Genomic DNA, 22,092 nt, shown 5'->3' with positions numbered 1-22,092 from the left:
TAACTTTGGAAAAATGTCATTCTATAAGGTAAATTACACAATCTCAATTTGTGTTGGGATGGATGATAGTCAATGATTGGTGAACCCCCACAGGTCTGATATTGATGTCCCATCCTCGGCCATAAATTTCTAAAACATGGATAACCCTTTTAAACTTATATAACTTGATTTAATAAAAACTGTTTATAAGTGTAACCCTGTTTGGGGGATGGTATATGTAGTGACCCTTTCCAACAGGCCCTGGCGCTAACCTGTATGGCACACGGAGACCTGGCACCTACGCTAATTGGAAGAATGGGCGTAATAGTGAGTTTTCTCTAGTCAGTGCCTCCACTCAGGATAGAGCCTTAGACGAACAAGGGTCTCTTCCTGAGAATTACCTATGCATCTATACGAACAGGCATATATTTGTGAACCCAACATATTCAATATAAATGACTGTACAGAGATAAAAGTAAAAGATACTGCATAGCGCCAGTGGCATATATGTACAAGGGATGTCACCAACAACTTGAAAAAAATACCATGATGACCGCCCTTAGCTGCAAGTAGAGGGAGTGAAAGAGCTTTTTGCACACTGCAGCTCTTTCACACTTTTCCTGCCCACTAGTGCTCCTAGGAGTTAACTCAAAGGAGTTATCTGAAGGGCTGTCACAATGCAGAGGGATCAGCCCTATTCTCATTAGTATAAGGAAAGGCTAGAAGCAATGGGATGAAACTGAAACGGAGGAGACACAAAATAGATATTAGAAAAAACTTTGAGAGTGAGGGTGATGAATGAGTGGAACAGGTTACCATGGGAGGTGGTGAGTTCTCCTTCAATGGAAATGTTCAAACAAAGGGTGGACAGACAACTGTCTGGGATGATTTAGTGAATCCTGCACTGAGCAGGGGGTTAGACCTGATGACCCTGGAGGTCCCTTCCAACTCTACCATTCTATGAGTAGAAGTAGTGTACAAGCAACTTCTTCACAGTGTAATGCATAGTGCCCGGCTTAAGAGGGCGACAGGAGTTCAAAGACCATCAATAAGAGAGTTGCTCGGTCATGAATCACCACTAGCATCCTGTACTAGATATAGTAAATCAATTTTGCCAGCAGTTTTCCTTTAAAGGTGTTATCTGAGTTACATTAAAAAAAATATAAGTAAAAAATGTTGTTCCCGATATGTAAAAATAATAAAACATCTTATACTAGTCTCTACCAGCTCCTTGCAACTCCTTTTTCGGCCCCCGATCTGTGTTTAAAGGCTACAGTCAGTCTCTGTGCAGAACATGACAGGTTGCTGCAGCGTTCAAGTGTTGAAGTCCATAATTTGCTGCAGCAGCCTGTCACATCCCATACAGAAGCTGACTGCAGCATGTAAACACAGGGGAGATGGGAGCTGCAGCTGTGGGGAATATAATATGTTAATAGTACAGTCAGATAAATGTTCACTGTGTGATAACCATCTTAACGTTCACATGTAGATATCTGCACCATACAGAGCCGTCAAAAAAATTATTAAAGGAGCAATCAAACTCAACTGCAGGTCCCTGAAATATTATATCGATAGTGGAGAAGTAACATTATCTGCTGATTACACTTAGAACTGCAGTTTCTGTCAATGTGCTAACAATGTCTGCCAGTTCTCCTTTCTTCACTGGTACTGCAGTGCCACACAGTGGACAAACAGGGACTTGCACATCCTAGAAGAGCAGGAAGACATGCAGACAATAAGTACAGCAGACACGTGTACACATTTCTAAAGAAACCGTTCTGGTCATTATTAGCAAACCCAGGGTTAACAAAGGGATACAGAGCGAGCCGAGCGATATATTAACCCTATAGGGATGCAGTGAATTTCTTTCCATTCAGACAATCATAACTTTTTTTTTTGCTATGTTTGCTACTTGGAGCAATTTCTTTTGCAGGATCAATTTAATGAAGGCATCATTTCTGGGTATCTATAAGGCTGTGCCCACATCTGCCTCCAGGTTTCACCGCATTTGATTGAAATAAGTAGCGCAGCATATAGCACTAGTCCGACCAGCAAAACGAAGGAACCCCATATAAGTCTGTGGTGCCTCCCGGGCGCTGCTAGTGTCCACCCTGGTAGGAATCTTGCACTATGTTGTGGTTTCTACTATAGACGAAAACCCCAACATGACATGATCAGAGCCGTACATTATATATATATATATATATATATATATATATATATATATATATATAATATTAGTCTTAAATGATTTTATTTAATAAAAACTTTTTAAAAGGGTTATCCAGGTTTTAGAAATTCATGGCTGAGGATTAGAGATGAGCGAGTATACTCGCTAAAGGCAATTGCCTTTACCGAGTATCTCCCCCGCTGGAGCCTGCAGGTTCGGGTGCCGGCGCGGGGGAGCAGTGAGTAGCGGCTGTCAGCAGGAGGGAGCGGGGGGGGGGGGAGAGGGAGAGAGAGATCTCCCCTCCGTTCCGCCCTCCCCCGCAGCTGACACCCAAACCTGCAGTCTCGAGCGGGGGAGATACTCGCTAAAGGCAATGCTCGCTCGAGCAATTGCCTTTAGCGAGTATACTCGCTCATCTATACCGAGGATGTGACATCACTGTTAGATCGGTAGGGTTTCATCAATCATTCACTGGAGGCTGGGGCGTAACTATAGGGGATGCAGTTGTACCCGGGCCCAGGAGCCTTGGGGGGCCCATAAGGCCTTTCTTCTCTATATAGGGAGCCCAGTAGTATGAATAAAGTATTATAGTTGGGGGCCCTGTTACAGGTTTTGCATTAGGGCCCAGGAGCTTCAAGTTAGGCCTCGAAGTGGAGGGGTCAAGATGCTTGACTGCTTCAATAACCACATTGTAGTAAGGTCTTGCGTGTGCTAAGAGCAGTTTTTCTAGTGCCGTTCGGAGTACTGCAGGTTTATCTCATTTACTTCAATGGAACAAGGCTGCAGCACTCAGGTGGCGGCAATTCATAGATACGACCATCCAACTTCTGGCATCCCAATAATGCGCCTTCTCAGACGCTGGTAACGGGGTGAGATGTCTTCTCTGCGTCGTAGAGGCGTCTAGTGGTCAACAAGCTCTACACAAGCGGAAGAAGAGGTCACTACACACAAGGAGCCGCTGAGAGAGCCGCCTTATAGGCCAAGGGGGGGGGGAACCACTTTTAGGACCTCAGGTGACAAGACCGTTCATCTAATCACACCACAGCTCTAGTCATTTACATATTTGCCCGAGATGGAACTGCATGCAGACTGTTGCTGCAAAATAACAACTTCAAGGGGCTTGATGATTTTTTACAATAAGTGTATACTGCATAGCAGTTGTTAGATTTGTTGTATTTCAATTCTTATGCTGCCACCTTGTGGTCATATACACATAGAACCGCAATAAATAAAGGGGTTGTCACAGCAGAACAACTCCTGTCCACATTACCTATGAAGGCATGGGGACATTATAAAAAGGAGGACATCAATAGCCTTTCATCTGAATAGTTATGTAATAAGGCTGCTGTATAACCTGCACCGTGTCCTGATCCTGCCTCTGTGAAGCAGCCGCATGACGTCATGACCTTCTTGTAGGCTGTAGAACACTTATGTTGCTCGTAGGTTATGTGGTCCTTGCAGTAAATCTCCTCACAAGCGTCACACTAAATTGGAAGGAAGTCTGAAAACAGAAGTGGCAGTGAAAGGGTTACATTTTCTTCTTATAACAAGGACCCCCACAGAGGAAGTATATCCTGTCCCAGCCCTTCACCCCGAAATAATGAGGGGGGGGGGGGGGATTTCAAGCGGCAACTTCCAACCAGATAACCCAATCACTAGGGGGTCTCTTATTATGAGAGCTATACTGAGTCTCTGTACAGATAGAGCTTCAGGGTGATTACAGAGACCCCCAGAAGTAGCGTACATGACTTGTATCACCTCACATGCACATAGGGGTCCACTGAAGCTTTACTGGTCATTGAGGGGCCTCATTCTACAGCACTGTTTAATAAGCCCTGTATAGGAGTCCCTGCCGCCCTGGAGCTGATAATCTCACTCCAGCTTCTACTCTAATTGCCAAGATCAAAGCAACCTCCAAGCCAGGCCATTTAACTCTTTGCTAGATCACTGGATGGCCAAAGAGGGCTCCTCCCTTCTATCATGTCACCAGATTTCCCACTGACCAAATCAAGGACTGGGCAGCCCTTGTGCGTTCGGCCCAAGAAAACCAGGTAAGACCCTAGAGCTGTCTGTACATTAACCCTACTGTAAGGCTGGGTTTCCATGGGACGGAAATCGGATTGAAATCTCGCGGCTTGGCCGCAGCTTCAAAACCTGTGGCATTTCGCCGCAGGTTTTGGAGCGGTTTAGCTGCCGTCATTCCATTATGGCTCTCTTCCCTCATAGAGAGGAGTGAGGCTGCAACAGAAAGAAAAAAAAAAAAAATTTGACGTGCTGCGGCTGTCAATTCTGCGCCGAATCGCCGGTTCCGCAATGGATTGGCCGCCCCGTGTGGATGAGATTTTTGCTAAATCTCATCTGCATGGCTGGCTAATCCCGGGATTAGGAGCCGTGGGCAGATATGACGCACAGAAATTCCACACGGAATTCCCGTGGCAAATCCATCCCTTGTGAATGGGCAGGACGGCAGCCTCAAGCCGGGGAGGCCGGAGACGGCAGGGCCGAGGCCTCAAGCCAGGGAGGCCGGAGACGGGGAGGCCGGAGACGGCAGGGCCGAAGCCTCGAGCCGGGGAGGCCGAAGACGGCAGGGCCGAAGCCTCGAGCCGGGGAGGCCGGAGACGGCAGAGCCGAAGCCTCGAGCCGGGGAGGCCGGAGACGGCAGGGCCGAAGCCTCGAGCCGGGGAGGCCGGAGACGGCAGGGCCGAAGCCTCGAGCCGGGGAGGCCGGAGACGGCAGGGCCGAAGCCTCGAGCCGGGGAGGCCGGAGACGGCAGGGCCGAAGCCTCGAGCCGGGGAGGCCGGAGACGGCAGGGCCGAAGCCTCGAGCCGGGGAGGCCGGAGACGGCAGGGCCGAAGCCTCGAGCCGGGGAGGCCGGAGACGGCAGGGCCGAAGCCTCGAGCCGGGGAGGCCGGAGACGGCAGGGCCGAAGCCTCGAGCCGGGGAGGCCGGAGACGGCAGGGCCGAAGCCTCGAGCCGGGGAGGCCGGAGACGGCAGGGCCGAAGCCTCGAGCCGGGGAGGCCGGAGACGGCAGGGCCGAAGCCTCGAGCCGGGGAGGCCGGAGACGGCAGGGCCGAAGCCTCGAGCCGGGGAGGCCGGAGACGGCAGGGCCGAAGCCTCGAGCCGGGGAGGCCGGAGACGGCAGGGCCGAAGCCTCGAGCCGGGGAGGCCGGAGACGGCAGGGCCGAAGCCTCAAGCCGGGGAGGCCGGAGACGGCAGGGCCGAAGCCTCAAGCCGGGGAGGCCGGAGACGGCAGGGCCGAAGCCTCAAGCCGGGGAGGCCGGAGACGGCAGGGCCGAAGCCTCAAGCCGGGGAGGCCGGAGACGGCAGGGCCAAAGCCTCAAGCCGGGGAGGCCGGAGACGGCAGGGCGAAAGCCTCAAGCCGGGGAGGCCGGAGACGGCAGGGCCAAAGCCTCAAGCCGGGGAGGCCGGAGACGGCAGGGCGGAGGCCGGAGACGGCAGGGCGGAGGCCGGAGACGGCAGGGCGGAGGCCGGAGACGGCAGGGCGGAGGCCGGAGACGGCAGGGCGGAGGCCGGAGACGGCAGGGCGGAGGCCGGAGACGGCAGGGCGGAGGCCGGAGACGGCAGGGCGGAGGCCGGAGACGGCAGGGCGGAGGCCTCAAGCTGGGGCCTGATACTTGAAGCATGAAGGTGAATATGTATTATTCTGTTAGATCTGGGGTCTGGAATTTTTTGCCCGCCCCCTGAGGTAGAACTCTCTGGGTGGGGGGGTTTGCCTTCCTCTGGATCTTTGGGTTCGGCGGCTCCCATTTTAGGACACTGGTGGACTGGTCAGAAGGATCATGGCAAGTTCTGTTGTCTCTACCGGTTCTAACCTGAGTGATCATTGTGTAATTTATTAAAGGGCCGGTAATGGTTAATTACTTGCTTATTGCTATTCTAACAAAATAGAATTCTAAACATCTCCTTGCTCAGCAACCATGATAAGAGTGATCACTGCCATCAATATTCCACAAGTAGATTTACACTTTATAATATGCAGGATATCATCTCCCAAAGCTGCTGCTACAGGATAGGCGTTATAGAGTACATATAACTCCACCTATAGTGATGTCATCACATCAGGTCCTATCTCCAGTTAAGATTTGTGTTACATTGACATCATTGAGGGCCTTTATAGGGTCTCGCTCTTAAAGTATGAGGACGTACTCGTATATAATATATATTTTAACACTTATTGTAAGTAAGTGTATGCCAGGCCTGAAAACTGAACATGGTCAACATACGAAAAGAGGACACATCATTACAAAATTATTCTTTATTTGTTATCGGCAGCCATATTTACAGCACATAGTTATAAAGGAATACAAACAGTACATACATCAACATAAAGAACAGCACAGAAGTAGTTCAGTGTATTCAGTCCTAAAGTGGTTGCAGGTATCTCCTAAAGTGAGGCCTGGCTCACACGGCCAGAAGCATAAACCGCTGCGGGGCTCCTGTGTTTTAATGCTGTGAACCCAGCCGTGATCCCACATACGGCGGTGAAATTGTATTGCGCATGACCACATACTCACGCAGGCGTTTATGCGCAGTACACCTGGTTTTGTTTGCTTACATTTCCCACACCATCACTTGGCAATGACACGTATGCCAGCAACCCATATGCATTGTAATTGCGTATTGGCTGCGGGTATATACATGACAATAGAGAACAATGGGCTCTATCTCATGTATATGCATGGGAAAATAGAACATGCTGCATTCTATTTTGCGCTCGCGGATTATGCAATTCTGACATGTGAGCGGAACTGCGTAAGGCAAAGTAATTGATTGCTTGCGAGCTACAGCGTATCACACAGGCATACAGCGCCCACGTAATACACAGTTCCTATACAGTCGTGTAAGTTTATCCTGACATAGAGCCATTTACAACAAAGGCAGCTACATTAAGGTCCACAAAAGGGTTAAGCCAGTGAATAGCTTCCACTATACAGCGCCCAGAACAAGGGGTGAAATACTGTGCCTGGCATCCAGCTGAACAGGACACATGGTCAAAGAATTGCAAGCGTCTATCAGTCGCTCCTAGTCAATCAGCATTGATGGACTGTTTACAGTTAGACGGATTGCCTGGGGTCAGCGGATCAGTATGGCCCATTTACAAATAACAGTTGTTGGTCAAAATGCATTCAAACGAATGAAAGTACTCAATAATTGTTGCGTCTAAACGCAAAGCCGTCGTGCACTTTTGGTTCGTCCCTTAGTTTCAACCAGCATAAAAATCATCGCTGGTGGGCTCATTTCTCGCTGCATCTAAACGCTCCCCCCTCAGTGGATACATACTAATGTGAAGCACTGAGCGAGAAGTTAGTGATTCTCATCAACGATCTGCCCATCTAAATATTCTGCACTAGCAGTAACATTACCCGCTCGTTTAAATGAGAATCGCCCAGTGTAAAAGGGGCAATAGGCTGTCCTCATAATACTTTGCCCAAATGTCCTTTATAAATACGGAATATATTCAACCTCGGTAGTCTGCAGCCCAGCAGGAGAGGGCGATACTTCTATATGGTCAGTAGGATCCATGTACTCACAGTATATAGATCTTATTCACAGATTGGAGCCACTAGTGGCTTCTGCAGCACACCTGGAGAGGGCGATACTTATATATGGTCAGTAGGATCCATGTACTCACAGTATATAGATCCTATTCACAGATTGCAGCCACTAGTGGCGGCTGCAGCCCACCAGGATTTCACTACATACTAGAAAACAGAGCTCTAAAATATACAGGTGGGGAGAACATAAAGCTGCATAGATATAAATCTTGTGAGGATCGGTCAGTAGGTATTATAGACACTTTTATAAAGTCATTAAAAAGTTCTCATATTAAACAAACTGGCATCTGATGGGTAGAAGCGGCATCTGATGTTGGCTATCAGCCCTGACAAGAAGCTCTCACTCGCTGCCGCTCTTTATTGTGTTCATGGTTGGAGTTCTGTAAGGAAAAAAACAAAACAAATGAACATGACACAAGCGGCAGGATTTCCTTCAAGGAAACACAGCCACATCTCTCGTATAGCTGGTGGCATTGCCTGTGGCTCCTCCAGCACACTGAAGTAGGGCTGCCACTTACAGCTCTGCTGCATTTGGAATAAAAGAGAAGGAGCTTCTAATTCTCATTCTCTTTTGTATTTATACCAGATTTATATTACACTGATGATTATCCATTCAGTCGCATCCGACCCTCAGTCACTCCGTGGATTAATGTTCTCTGCGCATTTCTGTTATATTACACTAGAACATGTTATATCATTCTAAACCCCTGACATCCTAATATAGTATTGTTTTATAATCACTTTAAATTAATTGTATGGCATTCCAAAAACAGTGCACACTTGTCTGTAGGTTGTGTCTGGTACTGCAGCTCAACCCTATTTATTTCAGTAATGCTAAGCTGCAATACCATACACAACCGACCGTCAGGAGTGGAGAAGAGTAGCCGTGTTATATTAATCCTTTACAACTCCTTTAAGGGAATACAATATTGGAGGATGAAGAATTCACCATCTCTTATGCTGCCGCTTACCTGAGAGTCAGCAGGTTGTTTATTCCAGCCTCCAGCAATGACAGCTCTAGCGCCCTCTGCAGAGCTGCTTCTTCACTCTAGAAGAGACGGTATGATTTCCAGGTTACTTGTATAGAAAAAAAAATCGTTGCTAAATTTAGGAAACTAAAATGGCACAGGCCTAAAATTTGCAAATGTACCATCATTCTTTAGGCTCTGTTCACATCACATTTATGGCCTCTGTTTAATGTACAAGCTAAAACTTACATATTAAGCAGATGCCTTCGATGGATGTCATTGAGTAGCATCAGTAACCCATAGAGCCCATTAGCATTGTATGGAACAGCATGCAGAAGTCTGCTACTACTTAGTACTTTTTTGTGGTATACTGACATCTACCAGGTAGATGGAGGTCAAAGGGATAATGATTTGGTCTTTGATGGTTGAAAGGAGCTCTATGGACACTTTTAGGGTCTACATCGGAAGCCTTCCCAGGGTGCACACAAAACATACACCACAAACATGATGTGAATATAGCCCAAGTAGGACGACAACAAGGCTTCAGGTCCCATATCTAACAAATGTTTTGACTAAGGGATCCTACACACTAGCGAGAGCGATATCAGGCCCTGATTCACGGCTCAATATAGCCCTCGCAATGCACGAGAGACCCCCAGATGTGAGGCGTTTTAATGTGAAAACAGTGTCGTATGACTGCAGGGAATCCCTTCATCCCATTGCTTTCAATGGGGCGGCAGCAGTTCCGGCGCCATTGAAAGCACTGGGAAAACATTGCGATCCTCTGACGCAGCAGCAGGGGATTCCTTCATCCCCACGGGGAATTCCCTCACCAGTGAACACTCTGCTGCTGCTGTCACAGCGTTCAGTGATGTTCTCCACACCGTCCTCATTGAAAATAATGTGAAACCCCTGGATTTGACTGATGTCCTCCCATTGCTTTCAATGGGGCCGACACTGCTGCCGCTGGCCCCATTGGGAACAATGGGCGATGTCGCGAAAAGAATGGACATGCTGCGATTTTGTATTCATTCAGCATTGCAGGAGTGAAAACATCGCAAATGAGAATGAAACCATTGAAAATAATTGTTTCATAATCAAGCGTTTTCAGTCACTCTCACATTGCGAGGAAAAAAACAAACAAAAAAGAACAATGCCTGATTTTCTCGCCAGTGTGAAGGCGCCCTAAGGATCTTCTGACACAGGCAGATTATCTGTCTATGGTATAGAGCGCCAGATGACAGTGAACAGGTCAGTCTGCACTCGTTAATATTTATCTGGGCAGATCGCTGTATGGAAATGATGGATTGTTTGTCCCCATACAGCCACCATTGGTCAGCAAGGCATATTCCTGTTTAAATGGAGAGAGGAGCAGCCGACCAACGAACATATTCGTCCTCGCATAAACAAAATTAGCCGATGAACAAACCTTTGTTTAATCAGGCTGCGTAGAAGGTATTTAAGACACTGAACGATCTGCCACTGGCTTCTGAGGTGTAATAACAGTGCTGCTTGTTCAGACAGAACCTATATAGCTAATGTCTTACTGACAACCCCCTCCCCAAATGTAGAACTTCAGCACAAAGTATATAGTATGTATTAGAGCTTACCAATCCATTCTGCAGGCCAAAGTCCCATGGAACCGCTTCTCCAGGAGCCGCTGGATGGTTACTGGACAGAAGACAGTTGTGTAAAAAGCAAGTTACAGCCGATCATGTGCAGACTTGTACAGTACAAACAGTCTGAGACATTATTGTATTCTCTGAACATAGGAAATACAATAATAAAAACACAACAATTATTCCCAGATCGGCTCACAAGCTGCAACCCCCTGCAGAACATCCAGATGTACAGATAAGCATCGGATCCCGCAGGCACCTGGCCCCAGTACCCAACCAGTGTGCCCATTGGCGAGGCAGTGCGCTCATACATTAGAGATGATTAAACGTGCTGGGCAGCGGTTGCATTCGTTTTCTTGTAAGAAAACAGCTGATGTGACAGGCGCTCTGCACATTTACCCAGTCCTAGATGAACCTTTCACAGCATAGCAGGTAATGCGACAGATAGCAGGTAAGCCTCTATACAAATATAAAACTAGCGCCCACTGTGGTTTCTTCATTCTCTTCCCCTGATCACTGGCGCTCCCGGCCACCCGCAGCACATCCCCGTTCACTTGAAAGAGTTCCTAAACTCTTTTCAGAATATGTACTCCTGTCCATACATGAACAGTTACACTTTCTTCCAGGTATGTAACTTCATCCTGCACTTTAAATGTAAGGGACCATAAAGTTTATTTTCAGGACCACTGGGGTTAGTTGTTGGTCAGACCCCACTGATCAGACAGTGATAGCATGTCCCAGCTTTCTATAATGGAAAACCCCTCTATACTGATGTACAGTGAGCTCTGAAGCCGGAGACATGTGAGCACAACATTAGGGCACACTAGCTGCAGGTCACTACCTTTCATCCACAGCTCTGCAGCACTCAGACTGCTTCACCTCCTGCTGCTTCAGGGGAGACTCAATGGCCAATCTGTTTTGTTCTGAAGTCTTCTGAGATCTCATCAAAGCGGCAAATCTGCAAGGAGAAAACACCTAATGAGACTGCAGTCATTGTGAGAAGATATGTGACATGCACAAAGGTGAAAACTGGATTACCCGGGTTTAGACAGCGCATGCCCTTTCCACTTGCAGTCATGATCCAATGGATGTCTGTGTGAGAGGCAGAAGTTACTGTGACACTGATCGCATTCAACCTTCATCAGTTCCTTTCTCCTGCATCCTGGTTTACAGCATCGATTTGTGAAAATCTTCAGATCATTAACAAAAATAGAGAATATGAAATGAGTTATAATTTGGTCATTATTCACGAAGTGTACAAGCAATTTATACAGTGTTTAATATATAATGCTGGGCTTAAAGGGGCAGTACAAGATAAGGGGATCCAAAGACCACCAATAAGACACCTGCTTGGTCATGCACTGCCTGCTGGCGTCTTGTACTAGGGATAACACAGCGAATCAGATTTGTAAAAGGTTTTCCCATTAACACCATCCATGTTTCAAAGGCAATTACCCACCATGGGCATTTATCCACCCATCCACTGTCTACCCCTAACGGCATGACCACAGCGAGAAGGATTTGAATGAAGTGGCAGTCGAACACACAACCTGCTGCTCCAATCAATGACTATGAGGCTGGTGGACACAGCAAACATTGTACTCTGTGGTCCCATCAGTCCTACAGACTTTGACTAGAGCATGCGCTGTGCCACTCCATTCACACTCCTCCTCGGTGTAATCATACAGCAGGAGGCTTGGGACCCCCCATTCTAGTGATGGATGTCCCAGCAATAAGATATTTATCACCTTTCCTGTGGATAGGCGTTATATGAGCATTGAGGTATTTCCACAATGGACATCTAAAAGGTAATATGTAGATAGGTAAATACACAGCCTCCCATATAGGTAATAAAAAAGGAGCACTCAAATTCTGCAACAGATCCCAGAAATATTTGGTCCATAGCGGAGAAGAGACATTACCTTCTGCTTACGCTTAGAACTGCAGTTTCGGTCAATGTGCTGCCCAACAGCAATGTCTGCCAGTTCTCCTCTCTTCACTGGTACTGGAGCGCAACACAGTGGACAAACAGGGACTTGCACATCCTAGAAGAGCGAGAAGACATGCAGACAATAAGTACACATTTCTAAAGAAAATGTTCTAATCATAATCAGCAAACCTGGAGTTAATAGAAATACTGATACAGGCGAGTGATTTGCCTGAAAAGTTAACACTCCCCGTTTTGAAGTTAGAATATTTTTTGCTCTCTAGTTACTAGAGGACATTTTATTTTTGCAGGATCAATCTTACTTAGGTTCAATGTTTGTGCATATAAGGCTGCGCCCACATCTGTCTCCATTGCAGATTTTGTCAAATTTGATAAAAAGAAAAAAAAAAAAAAAAAACTGACAGCACTTTTTTACCATAGCAAATTGCGAACCCAATCATAAGTCAATGGGGTCTTTCAAGTGCTACTAGTGTCCATCCGGTTACGAGTCTTTCACTGCGTCGAGGTTCTTACTACCGTGTGTCCCCGAAAATAAGACAGTGTCTTATATTAATTTTTGTTCAAAAAGGTTTAACTTTTTTACATGTATAGCTGCCTGGACACTATTTAAATTGACTTTTTTAATTAACTGTTAGCAGGGTTTAATTTTGGAGTAGGGCTTATATTTCAAGCATCCGCAAAAAGCCTGAAAAATCATTTTGCATCCTCAAAAATTCTGGAAAATCATGCTGTCTTATTTTCAGGGTATGTCTTATTTTCAGGGAAACTGGGTATATATGGAAAATGTAACCAGATATATTTTTAAAGGGAATCTATCGCCTACTTTTTGTCCTATAAGCTAAGCTTATGAACTGAATGTACGTGACCTGCTGAGTCCGGGGAGGTGTTATACAATGGGCGGACATAGCAGTGCCCCTTAATGCACTGCAGCGGCGGTTTTCAGCACTCCCACCAAGAGAGGCAAGTATAGCACTTACATCCCTGGACTCCACGGGCCACCTACAAGCTAAGCTTATAGGACTAAAAGTAGGGCATGGAGTCTCTTTAATGAAAATAGTTTATATGTTTAAAGCAGTTATCCAGGTTTTAGAAACAGATGCCCTAACCTGAGGACAGACATCAATATCCGATCAGCGTGGGTCTACCGTCCAGGACCCTCTCAATTTCTTGATTAAAGAGACCGCGGCATTCGTTAGCCTTAAGATTCACACCGTAGTAAGATCCTGTTCATACTCAGAAAGCTGTACTTTTGGTAGGGCCATTCAATAGAACAAGTCTGCAGTACTCAGAATGGCCACAACAACAAGTATGGTGTTCAGAGTACAAACACGATCGTACTTGGATGTAACATTGAAGCAACTGCAGTGCTTAGACAAGCAAGGCGACCCCTTTAATCAGTTGATCAGTAGGTGTCCTGGGTGCAAAAACCCATCAATCGTATATACGGTTCTGTGGAAAAAACACTGCAAAGTAAGAATGCTTTCAAAAATAAAGTGTTTCTAGTTTAATTTTTTGACAATTAACAAAATGCGATGTGAATTATCAAAAGAAAATCTAAATAAAATCAATGTTAGGTGTGACCGTTCTTTGCCTTCAAAACAGCATCAATTCTTCTTGGTAGATTTGTTCAGTCAGGGATTTTGTAGGATTATAGTCAGGTGTGTGATTAGCCAGTTATACCAAAGAGGCGATAATAATCTTCATTTTAATATGTAGGTTGTAATATAGTCATTAACTGAAACAGCTGAGTGAGGAAGAGCCAAACTCTGCTACCAAGGTGAGGTTGTGGAAGACAGTTTTATGGCCCAAGTCATTCAGCATGGCAAGACTGAGCACAGCAACCAGACACAAGCTAGTTATACTGCATCAGCAAGGTCTCTCCCAGGCAAAGATTTCAAAGCAGACTGAGGTTTCAAGATGTGCTGCTCAAGAGCTTTTGAAGATGCACAAAGAAACAGATAACGTTGAGAACCGTAGACGCAGCGGTTGACCAAGGAAACACATCACGCTTACTTCCCTTCTAAATCAGAAGATGATGTCCATCATTGCCATCTGCTCAAAACTGGTAGAAACCAGAGGACCCAGGTACACCCATATACTAGTTGGAGAAGTCTGGCCAGAAGTGGTCTTCATGGAAGAATTGTAGTCAAAAAGCAGTACCTTCCATATAGAGACAAGACCAAGTGACTCAACTATACACGAAAACATATGGGTGCAGAAAAATGGCAGTGGGTGCTCGGGACTGATGAGTCAATATTTGAAATATTTAGCTGTAACAGAAGGCAGTTTGCTTGCCAAAAGGCAATGAGTGTCTGCAGGCAACAATGAAGCTGGATGGAGAGTGGCCCAATAATGAGTGTCTGCAGGCAACAATGAAGCTGGATGGAGAGTGGCCCAATAATGAGTGTCTGCAGGCAACAATGAAGCTGGATGGAGAAGGGCCCAATAATGAGTGTCTGCAGGCAACAATGAAGCTGGATGGAGAAGGGCCCAATAATGAGTGTCTGCAGGCAACAATGAAGCTGGATGGAGAGCGGTACAATAATGAGTGTCTGCAGGCAACAATGAAGCTGGATGGAGAAGGGCCCAATAATGAGTGTCTGCAGGCAACAATGAAGCTGGATGGAGAAGGGCCCAATAATGAGTGTCTGCAGGCAACAATGAAGCTGGATGGAGAGCGGTACAATAATGAGTGTCTGCAGGCAACAATGAAGCTGGATGGAGAAGGGCCCAATAATGAGTGTCTGCAGGCAACAATGAAGCTGGATGGAGAGCGGTACAATAATGAGTGTCTGCAGGCAACAATGAAGCTGGATGGAGAGGGGTACAATAATGAGTGTCTGCAGGCAACAATGAAGCTGGATGGAGAGGGGTACAATAATGAGTGTCTGCAGGCAACAATGAAGCTGGATGGAGAGGGGCACAATAATGAGTGTCTGCAGGCAACAATGAAGCTGGATGGAGAGTGGCACAATAATGAGTGTCTGCAGGCAACAATGAAGCTGGATGGAGAGTGGCACAGTAATGAGTGTCTGCAGGCAACAATGAAGCTGGATGGAGGACCCTTACAACTTAGCAAATGGAGTTAGGGATTTAACCAGAATTAAAATGACCACAATGCTGAGAAATACATACAGATTCTTAACAATCATGCAAAATCATCAGGCAGGCATCCTCAGCGTAAAGAACAGGGGGTCCTGGAAGTGATGATCTGGCCGCCACAGAATCCTGATCTCAACATCATCCAGTCTGTCTGGGATTACATGAAGAGCCAGAAGGCTTTGAGTAAAGCCGCCATCCACAGAAGATCTCTAGTTAGTTCTTCAAAATCTTTGGAACAACCTCCCTGCCGAGCTCCTTCAAAAACAGTGTGCAAGTGTACTTAGAACTGATGTGGTTTTGAAGGCAAAAAGAGGATTACACCAAATACTGATCTGATTTACATTTCTCTTTGGTTCAGTCACTTTGTATTTTCGTTAATTAACAAAATAAACTACTAACACTTCTATTTCTGAAAGAATCCTTACTTTGCAGCATCTTTGCCTCACCTGCCCAAGACCTTTGCACAGAACTGTAGATGACTAGCTATCCGGAGGATCGGCACCAATTTCTAAAACCAGGTAAACCCTTTAAATAACTACTGTGATTTTTTTTAAATTAAACTTTATTACGAAACACTGTATGTTTTGTCCCACTAGATGAATGTAACCTCCAGTCATGTGACTTCTACTACATAACTGCAGGAGCATATGGTAAAAGGGTCAGGCATTAAGACATTCTCTCCTAGGACTATTACAACACTGGTCATGGCAAAGCCAAGGTTGACAGTGTGGAAACAAAGGGGGCCCTACTCTTTATCAGTATGGTACCAGCTATATATTGACGCACACACAGGGTTAAACAGCCATGATCAGATATTTCCCCAGCAAAAATATCATGAAACCGTATAGACGGCCTAAGAAATAAAATATAGCTATTATACCAGCCGTGAATAAAATAAGAAAAAAAGGGTCTGGTCATACACCAATGATTAACCCTTTGCAATCTAATTTTGGATTCAGGGTTTCCTAGGGGGCTTTCTCTTTCTGCCATTATACAATGGCACCATCTGCTGGCAAGAGCCAATACTGCGGTATGGGACATGCTGGAGAGGCCCCTGACAACAGAGTGGCCAGTAATATACAGTAAGAATACCCTGGCGGACGTCTTCCAATATCGGAGCTGTACAGCCTTCAATCTGAATGTTTTCGGACGTCAGACAGTGGATTGGAAAGGGGTAAAGGCTTTAAAAGCACAGCGTATCAGCACACCTAAAAGTGACAGCAAGTGTTCATCTTCTATAATGATTCCAATCTATCACATATATCAGCTAGGAGGACAGTTGTTGTATTTCAATTCTTCTGCTGCCACCTTGTGGTCATACAGGTAGAATCTCAAGGGGTTGGCACATCAGAACAACTTCTGTCCACATTAGCTATTGGGGCACAGGGACATCATAAATGGGGGACTTGCAGTGTACACGGACAGTTTTGCAATTGCACAGCTGCTATGTAATACTAGATTTCCCCTGCAGAGAAATGTAAAGCAGATTAAATCTTCCCTAAGCAAAACTGGCGGTTTACTTGGGGTTTCAGGAACTGCAACCGTTAGCTGAGCACCATGCCAGGTCTCTGATTAAAGAGATGGTCTGTGATGAGACCACCCGTCTAAAGACCCTAGACTATAAGGGCAGCGGTCTCCAACCTTTGGCTCTTGTGCTGGTGAGAAATGACTATGGTTGGTAGACTAGTGATATAAGGTAACAGCTCTGCATAGACCAGCTGTATAACCTCCACCATGTACCGATCCTGCCTCTGTGAAGCAGCCGCATGACATCATACCTTCTTGTAGGCAGAAGAACACTTATGTTGCTCGTAGGTTATGTGGTCCTTGCAGAAAACATCCTCACAAGCGTCACACTTCATTGGGAGGAAGTCTGCAAACAGAAGTGGCAGTGAAAGGGTTACATTTTTGTCTTCTAACAAGGACCCCCACAGAAGAAGTATATCCTGTCCCAGCCCTTCACCCGCAAATAATTGGGGGGGAGCTCTAGCAGTCCTCTCCCACCTGACAACCTAACCACTGGGGGTCTTTTACTATAAGGCAGTCAGCATTGTGGAGCCAGAAAGGACCCCAAAGCTTTCTTTACACTAACCCTGCTCTTAAGAGACACTAAGAGGGAAATCTACGAAGTCTAATGTCTCAAACCACAGTATGAGGAGTAAAATGTGCCAAATATATTAAACAGTGTGTGGCAATCAATGGGTTAAAAGGATTAGAGGGGGAAATAAAAAGTTTTGTCTGCTGAAATGCGGAGAGAAAAAAAAATTTGAAAAAAAATGTTAACTCAGCTTAATTGGCTTATCTGGTGGTACTAGAATGCAGGGCTTGGCTGATTTCATCAGCGTCATGGAGAGTGGATGGAGTGGCAGGCACATGTGTCAGCACCATTCCAATGAGGGCCCTCAGGATGGGGGGCTTGGGACCCCATGCAACTGGGCAGCTCAGCGTTTGACCCTCCTGATCATCACCTGTGGTGTCTAATTCACAGTCCAAGTGAATGGTTCCTTTTGTTCCCGTTTGGGGGTTCCGTCACAGCGCCGTTTTCAGCAGCTGTCACGGAACCCCCGCGCGTGTATAATAACGCTGTGTGAACGCTCCCTTACCGCCACGGTCGCCCCATACCTAGCTGCCTGCATGTGACTTCGGAGCAATGTTCTCCTAAATCCGGGAGCTCCATCGTACAGCGCCAAATGCTTCTCGGAATGGAGAATATCCTGGGGAAGAGGAGAGAGAAGAAATATTAATGAAGAGGTGACAGCGATCTGCTGTGCGGCTCGGATCACAGTCACACTGGTTTCGGTTTTGTCACTTTTTGACTGCGCTATTCTTGCCGTGCAGAAAATCTGGGAATCTAACAGACTGATGAGAAGTGGATGGGGACTGCCAGGAAACGGTGTGTTCTAGACCACCGGTCCTGCAATCAGTGCAATTCATCTGCAGCGACAACGTCCATCCAGCAGGGGAGCTATACTTTTACCATCTGGGCCGCTGGTGATTTTTTTGCGCACAGAAAATCCATGGTACATATACAGGCAATACGCATGGAAAAAATACTGCATGCCTTCAAATCCGCACCAAATCCGCGTATCTGCATGCTGTAAGAACACTGCATTTTTTGCATCCCAAGTATACATACGCCGTGTGAGCCCCAAGATTGGGTCCGGACAGTGTTTTCATGCCGGAGCCAACACAACTAGTGCCATTTTGGTGCACTTTTTGCAAGCACAGCCAGACCGAAAAAATTCTGCCCGGCGCAAGAAGGCATTCAGCATCAAAACCCGTGCGATGGATGCCACGGAAAACTATAGGATCAGTGCTGGCATCAGTTTCACTACAACGCTAAAGGCGGAGGGGCGGACATATGGGAAGCCGGTGTAACATGTCTATACTACAGGAGTTCTATGAAATGTAAGTCCTTGGCAGCTTCTATTGCTTATATATGGAAGGGGTTCGCGCAACCGTCGTATATGTGCAGCATGGGCCCAGAAGCTGAGGCCACGTAATCCGGAGCGGACATGGTGGAGCAACGGTCACATTAACAACAGTTCTGGCTACTCAGAGTAACTGCACTTTTTTTTTTTGATTTTTTTCAAACTTCTGACATGTCAAAAGTTTTGACTAGTTGGGGTCCAGCTGATTGCTAGAATGAGGAGGCTGCAGCGATCTCCCACCTGCTGAACCCCTTTTAGGCTTCTTCACTAGCTGTCGGCTCCTCTCAGCTACTGGAGAAGGCTGCATGGAGGTCTATAAACCTCCGTGTCCTTCTTCAGCTACCGATAGTAACCAACAGGCAGCGAAGACAGCCAAAGCAGTACAGCAGTCAGGTGATCGCTGCAGCCTCTTCATCCCAGCAATCAGCAGGGGTCTCAGCAGCTGGACCCCACTGATCCAAACTTTTGACATGTCAAAACCCCCAAACACTGTTAATAATGACCACAAGTGGATAGAGGAAGGTGGCTCCCTCACCCCAACCGACCCCCATAGTGTGATCGCAGGGTACCATTGGGTTATCATGACCGCCAGGAAGCAAATAAAGACCCCATGGTCTATAGTGGTTTGTACACCTATCAGGACAGTCAGAGGCACGAAATACTACAATGTATTATACCAGCGAAGAAGATCATGCGTTCCAGTCCCCGCTGGATCCAGAACTGATCACATATACACACACACACATTATATATATATCATCACTGATCCTAGATAGTGGATGCCAGTAAAAAAAAATCTCAATGTCAAAATCTCCACTTCTTTGCTTATCATGCCTCCCAAAAATGGGATAAAAAGTGAAATAAAAAAACAAATTCAAGAAAAAAAAAAAGTATTCTGTACCCCAAGAAGATGCCAATGAAAAAACCTCCTCCCACAGCGCGGGTACAGGGAAGTAAAGTTCTGCCGCTCATCGTACAGCGACACAACAAACCTTTAAGCATCAGAATTGTGCAAAAAAACAGTAAAAACATAAAATAAGCCATAAATCCGGGCTGGTAACTGTACTGTAAGGCAGAGGTCCCCAACTCCAGTCCTCAGGGACCACCAACAGGTCATGTTTTCAGGATATCCTATGGTAAGAACCCCTGTGGCAATGTCTGAGGCACTGACAATAATCACATTACCTGTGCAACACTGAGGAAATCCTGAAAACATGACCTGTTGGCGGTCCCTGAGGACTGGAGTTGGGGAACACTGCTGTAAGGGATATCACGGTGTAATGGCTCTCCAGCTGCTGTGGAACTACAACTCCCATCATACCCTGCACCAAACTGCCCCAGCTCCCTATACGCTCTTACCTGTCTGCCGTCCGGCTGCTTCCAGCCCCGCGCTCCCCCGCTGGTTATATACCCGTCCCTCATGCTGCTGACTCACGGGCCTATCTGCCAAGTCACTCCGTCCTCTCCTCCCACCGACCCAGAACGTTCCACACCGCCCCAGTCCTCCAGCGGAACGCGCTGTCATTCTCCGTCCCACAGCGATGACGTCACACCGCACGGACCCGTTGTAAACTGCGCTGTCATGCTGCTGTCCCGGCCCCAATGACGTCTGAGCGTGATCTTGTTTTGCTGACTAGAGCGAAGTGTAACCATGGTGATAGCCACGTGACTGGCGCCTCTTAAAGGCATAGCCCCGCCGGGATACCCCGTTGTATCTGCCTGGCTTACCTCCCAAGGACCAGATACGTTTTAGAGATTTGACCCATATGGTGATTTTACTGCCCTAGTTTATTTTCTTTAGGCCGGCTGCACACGACCGGGTCGGATCCCACAGCAGAACCCGCCCCTGTGCTGGCCGGTGACCCCGGACCTGTCCAGATGTCTATTATTAAGTATTGCAGATGTGGCGGCCGACACAGATGCGCAGTACAGATAATGGTGCGCCGTTGCTAGGCGATGACGCAGATCCCGCAACCTTTCCGCAATGATGATTGCGGATGGGCACGGGTCGGTCGGCTTCCATTGACTTTTAAATAGAAGCCGTTTGCATGGAATCCGCCTGAATATAGAGCATGCTGCCATTGTTTTTTCTCCCTCAAGCGGAAAAGCACAATTGGTTTCCGCTCGGGGACAGAAAAATGTGCTTTTCCATAGCATGCTATGGGCGGTATTTGCTGCGGAATCAGGAGGTGGATGCCCGCTCCGGACTCCGCAATGCAAATCCGGCCGTGTGCGGGTGGTCTCAGCTACCAATATTATTTTTGCAGGTTTTTTCGGTGACATATAGGGCTATTTTTATATATTTTTTCACAGACCCCCCCCCCCCCTTTATTAGTGGCAAAAAGCAATTTTTTATTAAAATTAATACATTTACGCTAAAATAAAGCACAGGAACGGGTCCCTCATTTTGTTTTGTCCGTTTTGATGTACAATTTGTATAGTCTTGGATTACAGGGCGTATACAGCATCGGTGGGGGATCATTTGCTTTTTTATATATAGATTTTTAAAATTTTATTCTGTAATTATTTTTTAGTTTTTTTTTTGTAACTATTTATATGTTCCCCAGGTGTTATATAAGACCTCTGGGGGTCATTCACATGGTCTTTTTTTTTATTTCACACTTTTCGACTGTAATGGGCATCCATGGGAGCCCCAGTTAAAGGGGAAAACATCCCCCTGAGGTGACAGTCGCCAACAGAGCTGATCTTCGTCTGCTAGGACCCTGCAGCTTTGTCTTGGCAGGGGGCACCCAGTGGTCACGTGATCGCCGGGTCAAGTAGCGGAAGTGACACATCCGCTTTCTCTTTTCCCTATATACAGCTCATTCAGTGCTGTGTAGCCTGTAAAGGGGAAGGCAGAAGTTATAAACTTCAGTGACGGCTGAGGGCCCGACCTGCTTCTGCTAGATTGCAGGAGATATAATCCGGCGCCATATTTCTACTATCCGCCAAATGCAATAAATTTACAGTGCTTAGTCTTTAATAGACTAGAAGATGGGAGAGGGATATTGAAAAAAAAGGAACTTACAGCAGGTTGCTGCTTTCATTGTAGAACTGGCCATGGAAAACCGAAACCTTAAAGGGGTTGTCCCGCGGCAGCAAGTGGGTCTATACACTTCTGTATGGCCATATTAATGCACTTTGTAATGTACATTGTGCATTAATTATGAGCCATACAGAAGTTATCAAAAGTTTTTCACTTACCTGCTCCGTTGCTGGCGTCCTCGTCTCCATGGTTGCCGACTAATTTTCGCCATCTAATGGCCAAATTAGACGCGCTTGCGCAGTCCGGGTCTTC

At 46.6% G+C, this 22,092-nt stretch overlaps 1 protein-coding gene across 1 annotated transcript; it reads right to left on the bottom strand.

Moving 5' to 3' along the window:
- Positions 1–6,411: 6,411 nt before the first annotated feature.
- ZFAND2A (zinc finger AN1-type containing 2A) lies at positions 6,412–20,350 on the bottom strand. Its single transcript, XM_066576324.1, has 9 exons — positions 20,154–20,350; positions 17,986–18,077; positions 17,142–17,236; positions 12,236–12,358; positions 11,352–11,503; positions 11,155–11,271; positions 10,305–10,365; positions 8,698–8,774; positions 6,412–8,106 (listed from the first exon to the last, which is right to left on the bottom strand). The coding sequence occupies exons 2-9, from the start codon at positions 18,038–18,040 to the stop codon at positions 8,067–8,069; spliced, it is 720 nt and encodes a 239-aa protein (XP_066432421.1). The 5' UTR covers positions 18,041–18,077; positions 20,154–20,350; the 3' UTR covers positions 6,412–8,066.
- Positions 20,351–22,092: the final 1,742 nt, after the last annotated feature.

Source organism: Eleutherodactylus coqui, chromosome 8 (assembly GCF_035609145.1).
Source record: "Eleutherodactylus coqui strain aEleCoq1 chromosome 8, aEleCoq1.hap1, whole genome shotgun sequence".
Lineage (NCBI taxonomy): Eukaryota > Metazoa > Chordata > Amphibia > Anura > Eleutherodactylidae > Eleutherodactylus > Eleutherodactylus coqui.
The sequence above is the reverse complement of the archived record's forward strand: the minus strand, read 5'-3'. Positions and strand labels throughout refer to the sequence as shown.

Coding starts and splice junctions, on each gene's coding strand:
- ZFAND2A (XM_066576324.1), bottom strand. CDS start 18,040: ATGGAGCTCCCGGATTTAGGAGAACATTGCTCCGAAGTCACATGCAGG. Junction 12,359..17,141: donor GTTCTTCTGCCTACAAGAAG/GTATGATGTCAT, acceptor TCGCTCTTCTAG/GATGTGCAAGTCCCTGTTTG. Junction 11,272..11,351: donor CATGCGCTGTCTAAACCCGG/GTAATCCAGTTT, acceptor TTCTCCTTGCAG/ATTTGCCGCTTTGATGAGAT.